This window comes from Taudactylus pleione, unplaced genomic scaffold, assembly GCF_031769625.1.
Source record: "Taudactylus pleione unplaced genomic scaffold, aTauple2 ptg000336l, whole genome shotgun sequence".
Lineage (NCBI taxonomy): Eukaryota > Metazoa > Chordata > Amphibia > Anura > Myobatrachidae > Taudactylus > Taudactylus pleione.
The window spans coordinates 3920117-3940462 of record NW_028284737.1 but is presented as its reverse complement, the minus strand read 5'-3'; the positions used below and the strand labels follow the sequence as shown (position 1 = coordinate 3940462).

General features: G+C 48.8%; 1 protein-coding gene across 1 annotated transcript in view; it reads left to right on the top strand.

Moving 5' to 3' along the window:
• The window catches only part of AP3B1 (adaptor related protein complex 3 subunit beta 1), a 249412-nt gene that overhangs the window by 113704 nt on the left and 115362 nt on the right, over positions 1–20346 (top strand). The window contains exon 15 of the mRNA XM_088443910.1: positions 11841–12017. Within this exon, the coding sequence (XP_088300036.1) occupies positions 11841–12017 (177 nt within the window). The remainder of the gene's footprint in view (positions 1–11840; positions 12018–20346) is intronic.

Here is a 20346-nt window from a genome sequence, read left to right as displayed (position 1 = left end):
AACATATCACAAATTGTCACTTATACCCCACCACCAAACACCATGTGCGGCTCCACAGCTTCCAGGTCCGGTCAGTGAATGCCCACAAATGACGTCATCCTGCACGGCCCGTTGCCATGGTTACCATCAGTATCTAAAATAAGTTAAAAACAAAGAAAGCAATATTGTTTCAGTTTTGTTAATCCAGCGTACAATTCAAAACCAAAACATCAGTTTTATTTCTACTTCAGGGTCCATAGGGTATCCACAGGATACCTTGGGGTATAGGTGTGACGTCAGTCGCTGGGCACCATAGAGTTAAGCTTTTCAGCCTCCCAGGATGCACTAGGGTCCCCCTTCTATACCCCGCCCCCGAGCCAAGGCACCTCAGTTTAGTTTGGTGCACCTGTCGGAGTGGGGGCTAGAAGAGCCCCCGAAGCTTTCTTCAGTGCAGCTGTGGCTGCACATCTGGATGTACAGCATGGACAGTCAGTCCTGACGTCCTTGGTGATTGAGGACGAAGTTCCCCCAGCGGCTAAATCTAAGTATGCCTTTTTCAAAGATGTGAAGGGCGATGCCACAGTCTTTCCTCTTTCGGGTCAGTTGGTGGACCATTTAGAGGAGGCGTGGAAACAGCCTGGCAAAAGATACCAGCCGCAGAGACGCCTGGCGGTGGATTATCCGTTCGCGGATAATTATTTTGCAAAGTGGGAATCCACTCCACAGGTGGATTCTCACGTGACCCGTCTTGTCCGTAGTGCCACATTGCCGATGCCATCTATGTCCTCCCTTAAGGATGCTACGGACCGCAAGGTGGAGATCTGCCTGAAGTCCGCTTATTCCCTTGCGGGGGGGGGCAGCACAGCCGGCTATGGCCATTTGCTGGGTTGCCAGAGCGATGGAGCACTGGGCGGATTCATTAGAGGCTTCTTTTGATTCAGACTGTCCGGCCGAACAGGCGGAGTTGATTGGTAATCTCCGTGATTCGGCCACTTATATCAACGAGGCGGCCCTAGACATTAGTACTCTGGTGTCTAGAATTTCTTCAGCAGCGGTGGCTGCTCGTCGCACCTTGTGGCTGTGATCCTGGAAGGCGGACGCAGATTCCAAAAAGGGTCTGGAGGCGTTGCCGTTTACCGGAGAAGTTCTCTTCGGTCCGGATCTGGATAAGATTGTGGCCACGCTGGCGGCAGCCAAATCGGCTTGTCTCCCGTCGGCCGCTGCTCCTTCTGGTTCTGGACCATCGTCCTTTCGGTCATCTAGGGCCCAGGGCAGGCCCAAACCACAGTCGTTTCCTCGACAGGCTGGCCCTAAGAAATCGGCCAAGCCCCGGAAGCAGGCATGGAGTACCAGACGTCCGGCTCCCAAGCCAGATGACAAGCCTGCGGCCTGACGGTCCGGGCCTCCCTTTGGGGGATCCCAGGGTGGGAGGCCGCCTGCTGCAGTTCGCCCAGTGTTGGTCGGCCACTACGACAGACACTTGGGTTCTGGAGGTGGTTTCCCACGGATACGCCCTCTCCTTCCGGCACAGACCCCCGGCTCGATTCTTCACCACGGGTCTACCATCAGACCGGAACAAGGCTACGGAGCTGTGAAAGGTATTGCACACTATGCTCCAGGCTGGAGTTACAGTGCCTGTTCCATTCTCCCAGAGGGGCCAGGGTTTCTATTCAAATCTATTTTTGGTACAGAAACCCAATGGGTCGTATCATCCGATTCTCAACCTCAAAGCACTCAACAAGTCTTTGCGGGTTCCGAAGTTTCGGATGGAGACCCTACGGTCCATCATTCTGGCGCTGGAAACTGGGGACTACATGGTGTCATTGGACATACAGGACGCTTACCTGCATGTCCCTATTCTTGTGCGCCATCAACAGTTCCTCAGGTTTGCAATCCGCAGCGACCACTTCCAGTTTCGGGCGTCACCACGTGTTTTCACCAAGGTGATGGCGGTCATGGCGGCTTCTCTGTGGCTGCAGGGAGTCCGCATGTTGCCGTATTTGGACGACCTGTTATTGGTGGCAGGATCTCCAGAGCTCCTGTTACGCCACTTGGACCTGACCATTGCACTGCTGCAACGGCACGGCTGGCTAATCAACTGGCAGAAGTCCACTCTAATCCCGTCTCGGAGGATTCTGCATCTTGGAGCCTTATTGGACTCGGGACAGCAAAGGATCTTCGTGACGGAGGACAAGATCTCTGCTTTACAGTCAAGGGTGCGCAGTTGTCTGCACAGCCGCCGGGTGTTCCTACACTCGGCGATGAGGTTACTGGGCTCCATGGTGTCGGTGTTCGACATGGTGGAATATGCCCAGTTTCACTCCAGACCTCTGCAGCACCTGATCCTGTCCAAGTGGAACGGGCTGCCTCAGTCTCTGAAGTCCCAGACGATTGTGATCACCCCGGAGGTTCGCCTGTCCCTTGCGTGGTGGTTACAGACGACCCACCTCAACAAGGGACGTCCGTTCTGGGTTCCAAATTGGGTCCTGTTGACAACGGACGCCTGTCTTCGGGGCTGGGGAGCAGTTTCGGGTCCACACTTGTTCCAGGGCAGGTGGACGCCGACAGAAGCGGAGCTTCCAATAAATATCTTGGAACTCCGTGCGGTCTTCAATGCTCTCCAGCAGGCACATCGGTTTCTCCAGGGTCACCCGGTGCAGGTCCAGTCGGACAACGCTACCACCGTGGCCTACATAAACAGGCAAGGAGGAACTCGCAGTCGGGCGGCTCTCGTAGAGGTCTCTTTGATCCTGGTTTGGGCGGAGCGCAATCTTCCGGCCATATCAGCGATCTTCATCCCGGGAGTGCTAAATTGGGAGGCAGACTTTCTAAGTCGCCAGGACGTTCATCCGGGGGAATGGTCCCTGCACCCGGACGTTTTTCAACTGCTGGTGGACAGGTGGGGTCTTCCAGAGATCTACCTCATGGCGTCCCGGCACAACAACAAGTTGCCTGTGTATGGTTCTCGCACAAGAGACGAAGGGGCGTCTCTGGTGGATGCTCTGTCCGTCCGGTGGACGTTCCGGTTCGCATACCTGTTCCCTCCGGTCTCCCTTCTTCCACGGGTAATCCGGAAATTCAAACAGGAAGGAGGGACGCTCCTGTTGATAGCTCCCGCGTGGCCCAGACGGCACTGGTTCTCAGACCTTCAGGGTCTGTCCGTGGACAGTCCTCTGCGGTTGCCGCTACGACCGGACCTTCTGTCTCAGGGTCCTTGTCTTCACCCGGACCTGACTCGGCTGTCTTTGACGGCGTGGCTGTTGAGACGGCCATGCTGAGGTCCCGGGGGTTTTCCAGCTCTGTGGTGCGTACCATGTTGCGAGCTCGGAAACCGTCTTCCGCGAGGATATACCATCGCGTGTGGCATACGTTCTTCCAGTGGTGTCGACCGAGAGGTTATGCACCGCGGGAGTTTCGTCTGTCTCGGATTCTCGCCTTCCTGCAAGCGGGACTAGATCATGGGCTTCGCCTTGCTTCTTTGAAGGTACAGGTTTCGGCCCAGCTGTCTGGTTTCACCGTAGGATTGCTACAATCCCGGATGTGCGCACCTTTATGCAAGGTGTTGTCCGCATTCAGCCGCCCTTTGTTCCACCTGTGGCGCCTTGGGATTTGGCTGTGGTCCTGTCGGCTCTCCAAGGACCGCCGTTTGAACCACTGGGCTCAGTGGATCTTAAATGGCTAACAGCTAAGACTGTTTTCCTTCTGGCTATTGCTTCGGCCAGACGTGTTTCTGAGTTAGGGGCTCTTTCTTGTAGACCCCCTTTCTTGGTTTTTCATGGGAACAGGGTAGTGCTCCGCACTCGGCCCGAGTTTCTTCCCAAAGTTGTTTCCCAGTTTCATGTTAACGAGGAAATCGTTGTTCCGGCCTTTAACTCACCGGGTCTTTCCGTGGGTGAGGCCTCTTTGGATGTTGTGCGGGCCTTAAGGACTTATGTTGACCGCACTTCTTCGTTTAGGAAGTCGGACGCTTTGTTTGTCCTCTATGGCTTTCGTAAAAAGGGTTGGCCTGCTTCAAAGCAAACTTTGGCAGCCTGGATCCGTAGGGCTATTTCTGAAGCTTATCTTCATGAAGGCCTACCGGTTCCTCCTTCTCTGAAGGCTCATTCCACTAGGTCTGTGGGTCCTTCGTGGGCAGCTCGACGTGGTCCCTCGGCAGTTCAAATCTGCAAGGCTGCTACGTGGTCCTCTGTCCATACCTTCGTGAGGTATTACAGGTTTGACACCTTCGCCTCTCAGGATGCTTCCTTCGGGCGGCGGATTCTCCTTTCTGCACAGGAGCGTCCCCACCCTTAAAGGATACTGCTTTGGGACATCCCCAAGGTATCCTGTGGATACCCTATGGACCCTGAAGTAGAAAATATGAGATATGGTAAGAACTTACCCTTGTTATCTCTATTTCTACGAAGTCCATAGGGTTCCACAGGACTCCCGCCCTGTCGCACCTGTGCTGCAGATGGGCTTTGCTCTGGTCACCGGTTTTCCGTCTCCCTCTGGTGAGAATGTGATTCTTGTATGTGTCCAGATCTTTTTTCTCTCTCTTCCTTCTCCTCCTCCGGTCTATGGCTTGATAACTAACTGAGGTGCCTTGGCTCGGGGCGGGGTATAGGAGGGGGACCCTAGTGCATCCTGGGAGGCTGAAAAGCTTAACTCTATGGTGCCCAGCGACTGACGTCACACCTATACCCCAAGGTATCCTAGAAATAGAGATAACAAGGGTAAGTTCTTACCATATCTCATATTATTCCTCCCAAAAGTCATAGCATTGTATCAGAGAATTCATATGTATAAATTCAATATAGAGAGCGCACACCCACATATTTATAACACCAATGGATCCATTATAAACAGACCGTCTGGCAGGGGTATTGGATATGATTACACCGAGTAACTAATCATCATCGCCTCCCTCCATCATTACCACTAACATATTTACCATATTATACCCGGACAGACGTCCGTAGTAAACATGGGACCTATGCGACAAAAAAATCATGAGACCAGCACTCGTTAACAATTACATGGCTGACATGCATATGTTAATAACCACACTGCCATGCATAAGGCATATTATGTTAAATAAAACAGTGCAGGCCCAGATTGTCATTAAGGCCTTTAGGAAATAAGGTACCGAGTCGGTAAATCCAACGGGATTCACACTGTAACAATCTCCGTGATCTATCGCCCCCTCTATACATCGATGGTATATGATCAATCATATAGCGAAGAGTCGATAAATTATGTCCTGCTTCAGCAAAATGCCGAGCTACTGGCTGAACTGACCGAACTCTACGTGAACGGATGGCGGCACATCGTTCCGCCATTTGGGCAGCGATTAGGTCTGGCACTAGTGATCAGGCAGTAGCTCGGCATTTTGCCGAAGCAGGACATAATTTATCGACTCTGGAGGTGGAGCCGTGAGGTGTCACATGCTCCGCAATGCCCCATGGGAGCAGCTGCTGCGGCTCTGCATGCACAGCAGCCCTCCCTCTGCCGTTTCCCTTGTGAATGAGCTTCTGCGCATGCACAGAAGCTCATTCATGACCGCTGCCTGTTCGGTAGCGGCCGTTAGAGCCGCCGGCTGTGTAAAGCTGCCCAGCAGGGCGGAGAGGGGACCGGCCCAGCAGGAACTTTTCCGCAGTCCCGGTGGCCCAATCCACCCCTGATTACGTATATGTGTTATATGTACAAACTGTATTCATACACGGATTCCCGGCTCGAGTCCTCAAGGCACCATGTATTTATTACTGACTGACATATTTTAAAAAGAAAGTGTTTGGGAGTGTGCAGTATGCAGTCATGGGGTACTTAAGTTTTGTTTGGCAATTGTCCCTCATAAAAGTCTAAAGGGCCTATTTATCAAGCATTTTTTTTTCTATAGTACAGGTTGAGTCTCCCATATCCAAATATTCCGAAATATGGAATATTCCAAAATACGGAATGATTTTGGCTTGACTGAGGTAATGAAACCTTTTGAGTTTTGATGGTTCAATTTACACAAACTTTGTCTAAGGCACAAATTATTACAAATATTGTATAAAATTATAGTTCAGGCTGTGTGTATACAGTAAGGTGTATATGAAACATAAGTTTAATTTCTGTACACAAACTTTGCTTGAGCCACAAAATTATTGAAAATATTGTATAAAATTACCTGCAGGCTGTGTGTATAAGGTGTATATAACACATAAATGCATTCTGTGTGTATATTTGGGTCCCATTCCCAAGATATTTCATTATGATATGCAAATATTTCAAAATAAGGAATATTCCGTTAACCAAAATACCCCTGGTCCCAAGCATTTTGGATATGGGAGACTCAACCTGTACTATGTAGAAGCACCAGGTCCTGCACAGTTGTATGAATTGTTGCGATGAGCTAACAGCCTAATGCAGAAGATTGCACAGAAATCTCCTGCAGAAGACTTATTAGCGCTGCATATCGCAGACCCCATTATTATCAATGGAGACTATGGTCTGACCTCTATGTTCCAAACTTCCAAAAGCGTAACGTTTTGCAGTTTGCCTCCACTGGTTTAAGGCATCCTCAGATGGTGTAAACGGCTTTATGCCTATGGAGGCTTTACTCACAGGAAAGGGATCTTACGATCCCACACCCGCAGCCTCCGTCCTGCTTCCGAACCTGACACACTGTGCATGGTCCCAGCACTTTTTATTAATGTTGAATATGGCAACAATTGTAAATGCTAGTGGAACAATGAAGGCATAACAGCAACTTATTGTGTAGTCTCAACACCACTGAGTTTAATACTTCAGCACGGATAGTGGTTTAGTCCCACTGACGTATTGGAAACCATGATATTTACAGTTCTAATGCTGACAGAGAAAATTGCTCTAAATAACATTACTCCCATGTCGGCATTCTGCGCTCGACATTATCTTGTCAACATTGTGACTGTTGATGGCAAAAATGTCAAGCAGTTAACTAACCCCCCCTGACAGCGTAGGCAGCAGACATGCACACTATGGGGGGTATCCAATTAGCCACGGTAAATTTACCAATTCAGTGTTAGCCCCGAATTCGGGACCTCATGTCTCCAATTAGCCCCGAATTGGGGACCTGATGTGTCCTGAAAAATAATCCATGATAAATGCTGTTTTTCCAAAAAAAAGAAAACAGGTCCGCGAGCTTATCGCGGCTCCTATGTGTTTTCGGGAGAACTATCCTATAATTTCAACAAAAATAATAGGATACCACTCTATGGGTTGCTAGGGTCATACATAGGGCAGGGCAATCAGTATCACAGCAACTTGATCTTAGCTTATTTACCTGTGTGATATGTCAATGTTGTTTTTTCTTGAAGATGATGGGGAGCTTGCTGTAATACTGTGTGGAGTTGATTCTTCTTAAGGTGCCCATCCACTTAAAGAAATGAAAACGACTGCACGATTACGACATTGTAATCGTGCAGTCGTTTGTCAGTCTGTGATGTGCCTACAGTGTAGACACATCAATCATCCCCTAACATCCTCAACCTGACGTTATCGTCAGGTTGTACAGCTTGTTTGGCCAATGATAGATGTCTAAAACGACCAGCGGGAGCGCGCATTGCTGGTCGTTTTAGACATTTTTCTTATCGATTTGCAAGCTATTTATGAACAATAACGATATCGTTATCATTCAATCGCTCAATTTAATCGTCTAGTTGATGGGAACCTTTAGTAGAGCGTCATAGAATATCAGGTTAACACTGAACAATGTATTTTAATCTCCCGGTTGTATTTCAGTTTTGGGGTTTAGTGGTCCCTTAAGGAGCATTATTGTAGTGCTCCAAAGAACCTATGAATATGGTGCGGACTCAGAAGAGCAGTGTCTTGCACAGTATTCAGACTGTTACAAAATAAGAGTGCGCTGGATGTGTAAGCAGTGCCATCTGTGTTTTTCAGTCTGCTGTGGATATAATGATTGTTTACTTCATGTCTGTGCCTTGAATTTTTAAATGTAAATTACGGTTTAGAAATTTAGCGTAAAAGCTTTACAAAAAAGGGTCAGGAGGAATTGGTATTTTAGGTTCTAGTTTTCATGGATGGCAGGGGTGGCCATGCTTTTGGGCTCTGAGGGCCACTTGCTGATTGCTTGGGTCCTGCAGTAGCAGGCGATTTCATATACCTAGGAAAGAGTTAAAATGCAGGTGTACAGCGCTAGAATAGTCATGCAATGTAAAGTAATAAGAAATGGAATGGATATAGTGCATCAACCCATTTATTATAAAACAACTATATAGTAAAGAAAAAAACATTTATATAATAATAATTCATAAAATCTTTTCCTTAGTAAGAATCTGAATTAAACTCTATATCATCATGAATAAAAATATCAATCACATAATTTTCACTGGATGGTGAGTCAGCATCTGGGAAATATCATATAAATGACAACAAAACATCTTTTCCTATTATAGCCTCTCTATAATGGCAAATGATGGATAAGATATTGCTTGAATATTACAGTTGGAAGTCGCACAGTCTCGTATAATTACCACTATGGTCCAACCGTATGGGGTTCATTAGCAGAAGCAATCCGGCATGGTGGTGTAGTCCCTTATTATTGATGAACCTTTTGTGGATGAAGTTGCTGCATCGAAAAAATGACAGTCCACTGTATGTAAAGTGCCATTGCCAAAAAAAGTTTCCAAGGCTTGGTGCAGGCGTTTAGAAAGATGGTATGAAAGTCCCAGTGCAAAGGATTCAGTACAGAGTACTCCTGACACATTCCCTGTGTGTCCCACAGCTTTATCAAAGGAATTCATATACCTCTTCAGTCATCCTATAGACTGCGGTCGACATCTTGGCCACCACTGAGGTATAGTACACCAAGCAATAATCCACTTGTCTTGCAGGCCAACACAAGTATGGAAAGTCATTGTACAAAGACATTTTGGCAAAGTAACGTGGGTTTCTAGAATTTTAAATTAGTACTAGTATTTTGGACCAATTATTCAACCAGGTCATGAGTATGCAAGTGCATAAAAGCGTTATTTGCGTTAGGTACCTGTAACTGTTGTTGGTTCCATTTCCGCCATCTCTCTGCCCCCTGTCTCTGTAGCCACTTCTGTTTCACCTTCTCTTTCCCTGTCTCCCCTATAAATGTTATTCTGCCTGCTCCCATTTTTCTCTCTCCCTCTCCTTTTCCTTCCCTTCCTTTTTCTCTCTCCTCTCCTCCTTTTTTCCCCAGTTTTTACTTCCTCGACCCCTCTTTTCTGTTTGACATGCGGAGTAACTATGGGAACCTCTGCCTAGACTGCGCATTTGCTTCCTTATAGTGGTCACTGTGGCGACCAGCACAGTCTCTCTGCGTTCTCCCTGGTGCCAAACCTCCCCCCTTAGTACCTAACCCTCCCCCTAGTGCCTGTCCCTAACCCTGCACCCTAAACCTAGCCCCCTGATACTTACCTTTGGTATCCCAGCGGTTGGGATGACTGTGCCGGGCTTCTGACCTGCGTTGTTTTTCGGCACTGGTAATCGGTGCGTTGGCATCCAGGCCACCGGAATGGCGAACGCATACCCAGTGCTACATGGTTGTCCAGATGCACGTTTACTTGCTCTATCGTACTCTATTCCCAACTCTGAATCCGGTCCATAAACTTCTGGAAACATTTTAATCAACCTTCCTTGTCTATACTAGATACTAGCCCTGTGTGTGTTTCTGTTTGTCTTCCAGCTACTAATTTACCATTGCTCATTCTTCTTTTCAAATGGATTAAATAGAGACGAGCTGTGCTTTTAGCTGCAGCCGTTCTGGCGTAAATAAAAAGCTTGTGAGGTCCGCATTGTTCCTTAAGTGGATCCCTTTGCAGTACATAATTTGTACATTTTCCTTTTTAAATTCACTTCTCTGACTACTTGTGGAAGCGCAGTGCCGTAGCTTAGGTCTTTCTAATATGTAACAAGATTGCAAGTACTATTGATGCGCCTGAGTTAAGAAAGTGCACTTAACTGTTGGTTAAATCCTTGTGCCGTACAGTAGAACGTCAGCCTGTTCTGGATGCATAGCGACATTAAGCTCGATGGTAATGGAAGTAATATATACTGGGGTTTTCCTTTTCAGCCCAGACCTTGACCTTTCAAAAGCTAGCAGTGGGCTTTCTCTGCAGTCATTAATGGAATGGCCCACACTGTATTAAAGCATCTTAAACAGCAAATAAGTGCAGTTTACTAGGTATATTTTGTGTTCATTATATAAGTATTTCAGGAATTGCTCTTTACTTCTGCAGTCTGCGTAATGGCTATGCGATTCTAGCTTTATACAATTTGCTGGTTTATAATTACATAAGTAGTACTTAAAAATTGGCATTGATAGGCAAATATGCTAGGTACATGTAACAAGTTTGTATATTTCTTAGCTTAAAGAAGTTTATAGCACAATTTTTTGTATTTATTTATACACTACTCCGCTCAGATCAGAATAAATGAAACCAACTATGAACAACCATGAGACAGTGTCCCCTAATTGTCCAATTATTGTGAAAATTAGAGATCTAGTGTGTATGATATTACAAGCAGTGCATGCAATAACATTTGTGTGTATTATTTATACTTATCGGAAGCAGCGTGTATGTATTGTATGTGTGTAGATGGAATCTGATTAGCAGCTTAGACTACCTGTGAAAGGCTGACTAAGGGTGCTTTTAGCTGTGTAGTCAGCCTCTCACCACCTGGGGAACAGGTCAGAGGCCGATTGGAAGAGACTGTGCTAAAAAGACTTTTGTAAGTGCTGTGCTAAAGACTTTTTTTTGTGGGAAAGACGATGTGTCCTTCCACTCTGAGAGATGGAATCACTTTGTTTAGTTAGAGCTGGACGGGCCAGTATTAATCCTTTTTTACGTTTTGTTTATTTTTGTGCTGCTATAAAAAAAAAACTAGCTGCGTGTACTTGTACCAGGGCCCTGGACTGGTGATTGGTCAGAGTATGGGCACTGTCTCAAACTGACCAATTGGTGCATCCCCTTTCATTCCTATGGAGTGTGTCTCTGAGTGAGCACTCATTCGTGACTGGGCTCCCTAAGGAGCAGTAGCAACTGTTTTTTTTTTGTTTGTTTTGCCAAGAGTCTGGATGTTACATGAATTAAAGCAGATGCAACCCCTTCATATTGTAAGTAATTAATTGGTAAACGAGGGATGTGTTTTTATTTGATAAGACTTCCATATTCGGTGTCCTATCTATTGTTTAATATATTCTGTACCAGCAGACCATTAATGTCCGGGCATGCTGGTACTTGCGGTTAGACAGCTGCTGTCATGCCGGGGCAAGCTTGCAGGGACCACTAGGCCACCTGTAAAATAACAAAACATTTTTATTTAACTCTTTATTAAGTCCATCCCCATAGCCCCAGGGGCGAGGAGAAGATACCAGGGCTGGTTGTCATAGGTAGGGGCACCCCATTTTTCGTGTGGGTGGGAGAGCATGTTCAGACGCATAATATGCGCCTCCATAGGGCTGGTGCATTGATCGTTTGTTTGACCGATGGTGCGTCTTACCACTCACAGTGGCGGATTAGCTCCACATGCCGGGCGTCTCTGCACGAATTCCATCGACTGCGGCATTAGCATAAATGCACAGTCGCACCGAGGCAAAACTCACAGTTGCGGCTGCAACTGTGTCCACCTCTGAATCAGGCCCTAAGTTGGAAAAGTGGTTTACTCCCGATACATTTTCTAAACAATATTTTTATTTCACTTCTGTAGTAGTATCAAATTTACTTATTTTTACAAACATTGATTGTTTTGAATGTGATTTTTATTTAGCTATCTTAAGGTTGCTTTTGTTTGCTTTGTAATTGCACTCATCTTAGGAGCTGTTGAGTTGTGAAATTAAATATTTTTCTTTAATCTCTCATATGCAGGTTCCCATGGCAAGAGCCAGCATCCTGTGGCTTATTGGAGAGTACTGTGAGAGAGTGCCTAAAATCGCACCTGATGTTCTGCGCAAGATGGCAAAAAGCTTCACTAATGAGGATGACCTTGTGAAGCTGCAGATATTAAACCTTGCAGCAAAGCTTTACTTAACCAACTCCAAACAGGTAAAATCATGTGAATACAATATGTGATACATAATAGACTTGTCTCTTATCACATGTTTTAAACAACTGGGAGAAAGTTTCTCTGGTGCCAGTGTCAAATATAATTCTGCCTCAATATTCATTGATTTTATTGTACAATGTCCATCAAACACAATGTTATGTGATTTTTCTTCAGTATGAAAAGTTCATATTAATGTTTTGCTGCTGATAAGTGTAATTTCTACTTCAGGGTCCATAGGGTATCCACAGGATACCTTGGGGTATAGGTGTGACGTCAGTCGCAGGGCACCAAAGAGTTAAGCTTTCAGCCTCCCAGGATGCACTAGGTCCCCCTCCTATACCCCGCCCCCGGGCCAAGGCACCTCAGTTTAGTTTGGTGCCCGGCCGGAGTCGGGTGCACCTGTTGGAGTGGGGGCTAGAAGAGCCCCTGAAGCTTTTTCTTCATGCAGCTGTGGCTGCATATCTGGATGAACAGCATGGACAGTCAGTCCTGACGTCCATGCTGTCTTCCCTACACCCCGCCGGTACCAGAACGCCGGTACTGATCCGGGGATGCTGGTGGGCGTCTGGGGTCACAGCTAGCGGTGACCCCAGATGCTCCGGACCATGGCCGGATTCAAGGGGGACAGAGGTAAGCAGCGGGGTCCCGCGGTGGGTCCCCGCTGATCACATGGTCCTAAGTCCCCAGGCAGGGGGCTCCCTGGGGACTGGCTGCAGCGTGGAGCCAGGCGACCAACCTGCGCTTCCACTAGCCCCTGGGACAGCGGACCGCAGCAGAGCGGTAGCGCTGCGGCGTCCCAGGGGTTAAATGCATGCCAGGGGAGCGCGCCTTCCCTGTCTCACAGCCGGCGCCTCCCCCGCTGCACACAGCCCTCTCTGCACTGTGCTGACTGGTCCTGTGTCAGCGCTCCTCCCCCAGGCCAGCTTCTCTCTGCTCCTCGGCGGCCATCTTCTCTGCAACGCATGGTGAACGCTGCTGGAAGTCTGGAAGGAAGCATCGTGGTCTGGGTCCCCCCGCATACCTCTCCTCCGCTGTGGCTCAGGTCTGTGTATGCAGCGCTGTGTCCTACCAGGCCCTGTGTCTGTGTAGTTGAGTGATCAGCGCTGTTAGTGCAGGAATTGTTATTTCTCTGCATTGTATGTGACTGTGCTAGCGCTGCCTGTAACTATTCTTCTCTAAACTGTCAGCTTTATTACTGTCCCTGTTCTTTCTGCTAAAGCCCTTGCGGTGCGGTGCTGCAGGGTGGTCTCTCGCCTATTTAATACTTAATTGGTGAGAGAGGTCACATACGTGGTGCCATCATGTCTGAAAGTGATTTTCCCCTCCGGCTACAGTGTACCACGTGCAAAGTACCGTTAGCGGAGGGGGAGGGTAGCGCGGAGGGCCTTTGCCGGCAGTGTTGTCCATGGCGCGGCCTATTACGGTTACAGCACCGGTACAGGAGCCGCCCTGGGCTTGTTTCGCTCAGGCGTTAACAGCTTTAGTGGGCCAGTTAGCTCCGCAGCCCGCGTTTACTCCGATGGGTTTGTCCCAGCAGTCTGTGGTGTCGTCACCCATGCAGGGGTTCCCACGACAATTGGTGGTACCCCACAGTCTCCCTATTTCCCCGCTCCCGGGTTCTCAGGAGCCAGCGTGGGTTAACTCCCTGACGAGTTCTGTACAGCACTTGTCGGATGTGTTGCAAGGGGAGTCTGTGATGCGGCCTCATAAAAGGCCGGTGGCGTCTCTGTCCGCTCCTTATGAGGATGACGAAGGGACGTCTGATGATGGGGAGATTCTGGATCCTTACGATCAGGAACCTTTCCATACTAAGGACGCTGATGCTAAGTCCAAAGTATATATTCCTGGACTTATTCGGGCGGTCCGCACAGCCTTGGTGATTGAGGACGAAGTTCCCCCAGCGGCTAAATCTAAGTATGCCTTTTTCAAAGATGTGAAGGGCGATGCCACAGTCTTTCCTCTTTCGGGTCAGTTGGTGGACCATTTAGAGGAGGCGTGGAAACAACCTGGCAAAAGATACCAGCCGCAGAGACGCCTGGCGGTGGCTTATCCGTTCGCGGATAATTATTTTGCTAAGTGTGAATCCCCTCCACAGGTGGATTCTCACGTGACCCGTCTTGTCCGTAGTGCCACATTGCCGATGCCATCCATGTCCTCCCTTAAGGATGCTACGGACCGCAAGGTAGAAATCTGCCTGAAGTCCGCTTATTCCCTTGCAGGGGGGGCAGCACGGCCGGCTATGGCCATTTGCTGGGTTGCCAGAGCGATGGAGCGCTGGGCGGATTCATTAGAGGCTTCTTTTGAATCCGACTGTCCGGCCGAACAAGCGGAGTTGATTGGCAATCTCCGTGATTCGGCCACCTACATCAACGAGGCGGCTCTAGACATTAGTACTCTGGTGTCTAGAATTTCTTCAGCAGCGGTAGCTGCTCGTCGCACCTTGTGGCTGCGATCCTGGAAGGCGGACGCAGATCCAAGAAAGGTCTGGAAGCGTTGCCGTTTACCGGAGAAGTTCTCTTCGGTCCGGATCTGGATAAGATTGTGGCCACGCTGGCGGCAGCCAAATCTGCTTGTCTCCCGTCGGCCGCTGCTCCTTCTGGTTCTGGACCATCGTCCTTTCGGTCATCTAGGGCCCAGGGCAGGCCCAAACCACAGTCGTTTCCTCGACAGGCTGGCCCTAAGAAATCGGTCAAGCCCCGGAAACAGGCATGGAGTACCAGACGTCCGGCCCCCAAGCCAGATGACAAGCCTGCGGCCTGACGGTCCGGGTCTCCCCTTGGGGGATCCCAGGGTGGGAGGCCGCCTGCTGCAGTTCTCCCGGTGTTGGTCGTTCACTACGACAGACACTTGGGTTCTGGAGGTGGTCTCTCACGGGTACGCCCTCTCCTTCCGGCACAGACCCCCGGCTCGATTCTTCACCACGGGTCTACCATCAGACCGGAACAAGGCTACGGAGCTGCGGAAGGTATTGCACACTATGCTCCAGGCTGGAGTTATAGTGCCTGTTCCATTCTCCCAGAGGGGCCAGGGTTTCTATTCAAATCTATTTTTGGTACAGAAACCCAATGGGTCATATCGTCCGATTCTCAACCTCAAAGCACTCAACAAGTCTTTGCGGGTCCCGAAGTTTCGGATGGAGACCCTACGGTCCATCATTCTGGCGCTGGAACCTTGGGACTACATGGTGTCATTGGACATACAGGACGCTATGGCGGTCATGGCGGCTTCTCTGCGGCTGCAAGGAGTCCGCATGTTGCCGTACTTGGACGACCTGTTATTGGTGGCAGGATCTCCAGAGCTCCTGTTACACCACTTGGACCTGACCATTGCACTGCTGCAACGGCACGGCTGGCTAATTAACTGGCAGAAGTCCACTCTAATCCCGTCTCGGAGGATTCTGCATCTTGGAGCCTTATTGGACTCGGGACAGCAAAGGATCTTCGTGACGGAGGACAAGATCTCTGCTTTACAGTCAAGGGTGCGCAGTTGTCTGCACTGCCGCCGGGTGTCCTTACACTCGGCGATGAGCTTACTGGGCTCCATGGTGTCGGTGTTCGACATGGTGGAATACGCCCAGTTTCACTCTAGACCTCTGCAGCACCTGATCCTGTCCAAGTGGAACGGGCTGCCTCAGTCTCTGAAGTTCCAGACGATTGTGCTCACCCCGGAGGTTCGCCTGTCCCTTGCGTGGTGGTTAAAGATGACCCACCTCAACAAGGGACGTCCGTTCTGGGTTCCAAATTGGGTCCTGTTGACAACGGACGCCAGTCTTCGGGGCTGGGGAGCAGTTTCGGGTCCACACTTGTTCCAGGGCAGGTGGACACCGACAGAAGCGGAGCTTCCAATAAATATCTTGGAACTCCGTGCGGTCTTCAATGCTCTCCTGCAGGCACAGCGGTTTCTCCAGGGTCACCCGGTGCAGGTCCAGTCGGACAATGCTACCACCGTGGCCTACATAAACAGGCAAGGAGGAACTCGCAGTCGGGCGGCTCTCGTAGAGGTCTCTCGGATCCTGGTTTGGGCGGAGCGCAATCTTCCGGCCATATCAGCGGTCTTCATCCCGGGAGTGCTAAATTGGGAGGCGGACTTTCTAAGTCGCCAGGACGTTCATCCAGGGGAATGGTCCCTGCACCCGGACGTTTTTCAACTACTGGTGGACAGGTGGGGTCTTCCAGAAATCGACCTCATGGCGTCCCGGCACAACAACAAGTTGCCGGTGTACGGGTCTCGCACAAGAGACGAAGGGGCGTCTCTGGTGGATGCTCTGTCCGTCCGGTGGACGTTCAGGTTCGCATACCTGTTCCCTCCGGTCTCCCTTCTTCCACGGGTAATCCGGAAATTCAAACAGGGAGGGACGCTCCTGTTGATAGCTCCCGCGTGGCCCAGACGGCACTGGTTCTCAGACCTTCAGGGTCTGTCCGTGAACAGTCCTCTGCGGTTGCCGCTACGACCGGACCTTCGGTCTCAGGGTCCTTGTCTTCACCCGGACCTGACTCGGCTGTCTTTGGCGGCGTGGCTGTTGAGACGGCCATGCTGAGGTCCTGGGGGTTTGCCAGCTCTGTGGTGCGTACCATGTTACGAGCTCGGAAACCGTCTTCCGCGAGGATATACCATCGCGTGTGGCATACGTTCTTCCAGTGGTGTCGACCGAGAGGTTATGCACCGCGGGAGTTTCGTCTGTCTCGGATTCTCGCCTTCCTGCTAGCGGGACTAGATCATGGGCTTCGCCTTGCTTCTTTGAAGGTACAGGTTTCGGCCCTATCTGTCTGGTTTCACCGTAGGATTGCTACAATCCCGGATGTGCGCACCTTTATGCAAGGTGTTCTCCGTATTCAGCCGCCCTTTGTTCCACCTGTGGCGCCTTGGGATTTGGCTGTGGTCCTGAGGGCTCTCCAAGGACCGCCGTTTGAACCACTGGGCTCAGTGGATATTAAATGGCTAACAGCTAAGACTGTTTTCCTTCTGGCCGTTGCTTCAGCCAGACGTGTTTCTGAGTTAGGGGCTCTTTCTTGTAGACCCCCTTTCTTGGTTTTTCATGGGAACAGGGCAGTGCTCCGCACTCGGCCCGAGTTTCTTTCCAAAGTTGTTTCCCAGTTTCAGGTTAACGAGGAAATAGTTGTTCCGGCCTTTAACTCACCGGGTCTGTCCGTGGGTGAGGCCTCTTTGGATGTTGTGCGGGCCTTAAGGACTTATGTGGACCGCACTTCTTTGTTTAGGAAGTCGGACGCTTTGTTGTCCTCTATGGCTTCTGTAAAAAGGGTTGGCCTGCTTCAAAGCAAACTTTGGCAGCCTGGATCCGTATGGCTATTTCTGAAGCTTATCTTCATGAAGGCCTACCGGTCCCTCCTTCTCTGAAGGCTCATTCCACTAGGTCTGTGGGTCCTTCGTGGGCAGCTCGATGTGGTGCCTCGGCAGTTCAGATCTGCAAGGCTGCTACGTGGTCTTCTGTCCATACCTTCGTGAGGTATTACAGGTTTGACACCTTCGCCTCTCAGGATGCTTCCTTCGGGCGGCGGATTCTCCTTTCTGCACAGGAGCGTCCCCACCCTTAAAGGATACTGCTTTGGGACATCCCCAAGGTATCCTGTGGATACCCTATGGACCCTGAAGTAGAAAATATGAGATATGGTAAGAACTTACCCTTGTTATCTCTATTTCTACGAAGTCCATAGGGTTCCACAGGACTCCCGCCCTGTCGCACCTGTGCTGCAGATGAGCTTTGCTCTGGTCACCGGTTTTCCGTCTCCCTCTGGTGAGAATGTGATTCTTGTATGTGTCCAGATCTTTGTTCTCTCTCTTCCTTCTCCTCCTCCGGCCTATGGCTTGGTAACTAACTGAGGTGCCTTGGCCCGGGGGCGGGGTATAGGAGGGGGACCTAGTGCATCCTGGGAGGCTGAAAGCTTAACTCTTTGGTGCCCTGCGACTGACGTCACACCTATACCCCAAGGTATCCTGTGGAACCCTATGGACTTCGTAGAAATAGAGATAACAAGGGTAAGTTCTTACCATATCTCATATTGTTTGCAGTAAAAATATGTAAACCAAATACATGTGAAATAGTCAGACTTTGCTCGTATTTAAAAGCTACAGATGGCTCAACATACATCTAGCCTCCTGGCGCATTAAACAGCCCTTCTATTCGCGCCATGTCGTGGCGTGACTCAGTAGCGCCTATTGTCTTTTTGTGCATCTTTTTATCTTCAAATGCATTTTATTCGCACAACAATGAGAATAGATGGCACAAACAACTTCTGTTGATTAAAATGATATGCAGCATGCCCATGTTCTCTGGGCCTGATTCAGCAAGGATCGCTATTCTGCTAGAATGCACGCATCACAGTTGCTAATATTAGCGGTGAAATGCAAATGTTTGCAATCGCATTGCGATCACAGCTTACCATAAGGACGCCCACTTACCCTTACTCACATCCGTATACTTGGGCAACATAGCAAAATAATCGGTAACATTGGACCCATACGCACAGTCAAGGCTGCTCAGACCTCACTCAGGAATTGCTTAGGGGAGGTGGTTCTGTAGATGCTTGATAGGTAGCGAATAACCTATATCACCCGCCAGGCTATTCATGATTCATGATGGAAGACCTGGCAAAGACTAAAATAGGGGTAAAAAATACTTCGTGCATCCGGAAAGTCTTCACAGTGCTTCACTTTTTCCACATTTTGCTGTGTTACAGCCTTATTCCAAAATTGAATAAATTCATTTTTGTCCTCAAAATTCTACACACCACATAATGACAACGTGTAAAATGTTTTTTTGAGGTTTTTGCAAATTTCATAAAAAAAAAACAACAACTAAGAAATCACATGTACATAAGTATTCACAGCCTTTGCCATGAAGTTCAAAATTGAGCTCAGCTGCATCCTGTTTACACTGATCATCCTTGAGATGATCCTACAGCTTAATTGGAGTCTACCTCTGGTAAATTCAGTTGATTGGACATGATTTTGAAAGGCATACACCTGTCTATATAAGGTCCCACACTTGACAGTGCATGTCAGAGCACAAACCAAGCAAGAAGTCCAAGGAATTGTCTGTAGACCTCCGAGACAGGATTGTCTCGAGGCACAAATCTGGGAAAGGGTACAGAAAAATATCTGCTGCTTTGAAGGTCCCAATGAGCACAGTGGCCTCCATCATCCGTAAATGGAAGAAGTTCGGAACCACCAGGACTCTTCCTAGAGTTGGCGGGCCGTTTAAACTGAGCGATCGGGGGAAAAGGGCCCTAGTCATGGAGTTGACCAAGAACCCGATGGTCACTCTGTCAGAGCTACAGCATTCGTCTATGGAGAGAGGAGAACCTTCCAGAAAGAGAACCATCTCTGCAGCAATCCACTAATCAGGCCTGTATGGTAGAGTGGCCAGACGGAAGCCACTCCTTAGTAAAAAGCACATGGCAGCCCGCCTGGAGTTTGCCAAAATGCACCTGAAGGACTCTCAGACCATGAGAAACAAGATTCTCTGGTCTGAGGAGACAAAGATTGAACTCTTTGGCGTGAATGCCAGGAATTATGTTTGGAGGAAACCAGGCACCGCTCATCACCAGGCCAATACCATCCCTACAGTGAAGCATGGTGGTGGCAGCATCATGCTGTAGGGATGTTTTTCAGCGGCAGGAACTGGGAGACTAGTCAGGATAGAGGAAAGATGATAGCAGCAATGTACAGAGACATCCTGGATGAAAACCTGCTCTTGACCTCAGACTTGGGCGACGGTTCATCTTTCAGCAGGACAATCACCCTAAGCACACAGCCAAGATATCAAAGGAGTGGCTTCAGAACAACTGTGAATGTCCTTGAGTGGCCCAGCCAGAGCCCAGACTTGAATCCGATCGACCATCTCTGGAGAGATCTGAAAATGGCTGTGCACCAACACTTCCCATACAACATGATGCCTCAAAGAGCAATGGGCGAAACTGGCCAAAGATAGGTCTGCCAAGCTTGTGACATCATATTCAAAAAGACTTGAGGCTATAATTGCTGTCAAAGGTGCATCAACAAAGTATTGAGTAAAGGCCGTGAATACTTATGTACATGGGATTCCTTTGTTTTTTTTTTTTTTTTAATTAAGTTGCAAAAATCACAAAAAACTTTTTACACGTTGTCATTATGGGGTATTGTGTGTAGAATTTTGAGGACAAAAATGATTTTATTCCATGTTGGAATAAGGCTGTAACATAACAAAATGTGGAAAAAGTGAAGAGCTGTGAATACTTTCCAGATGCACTGTACATACAGTACTAGTTTCATTCTACATGTATAAATAGGGCTTAAATACATTGATTAATTTAGGTGAAAGGTGTTTGCTTC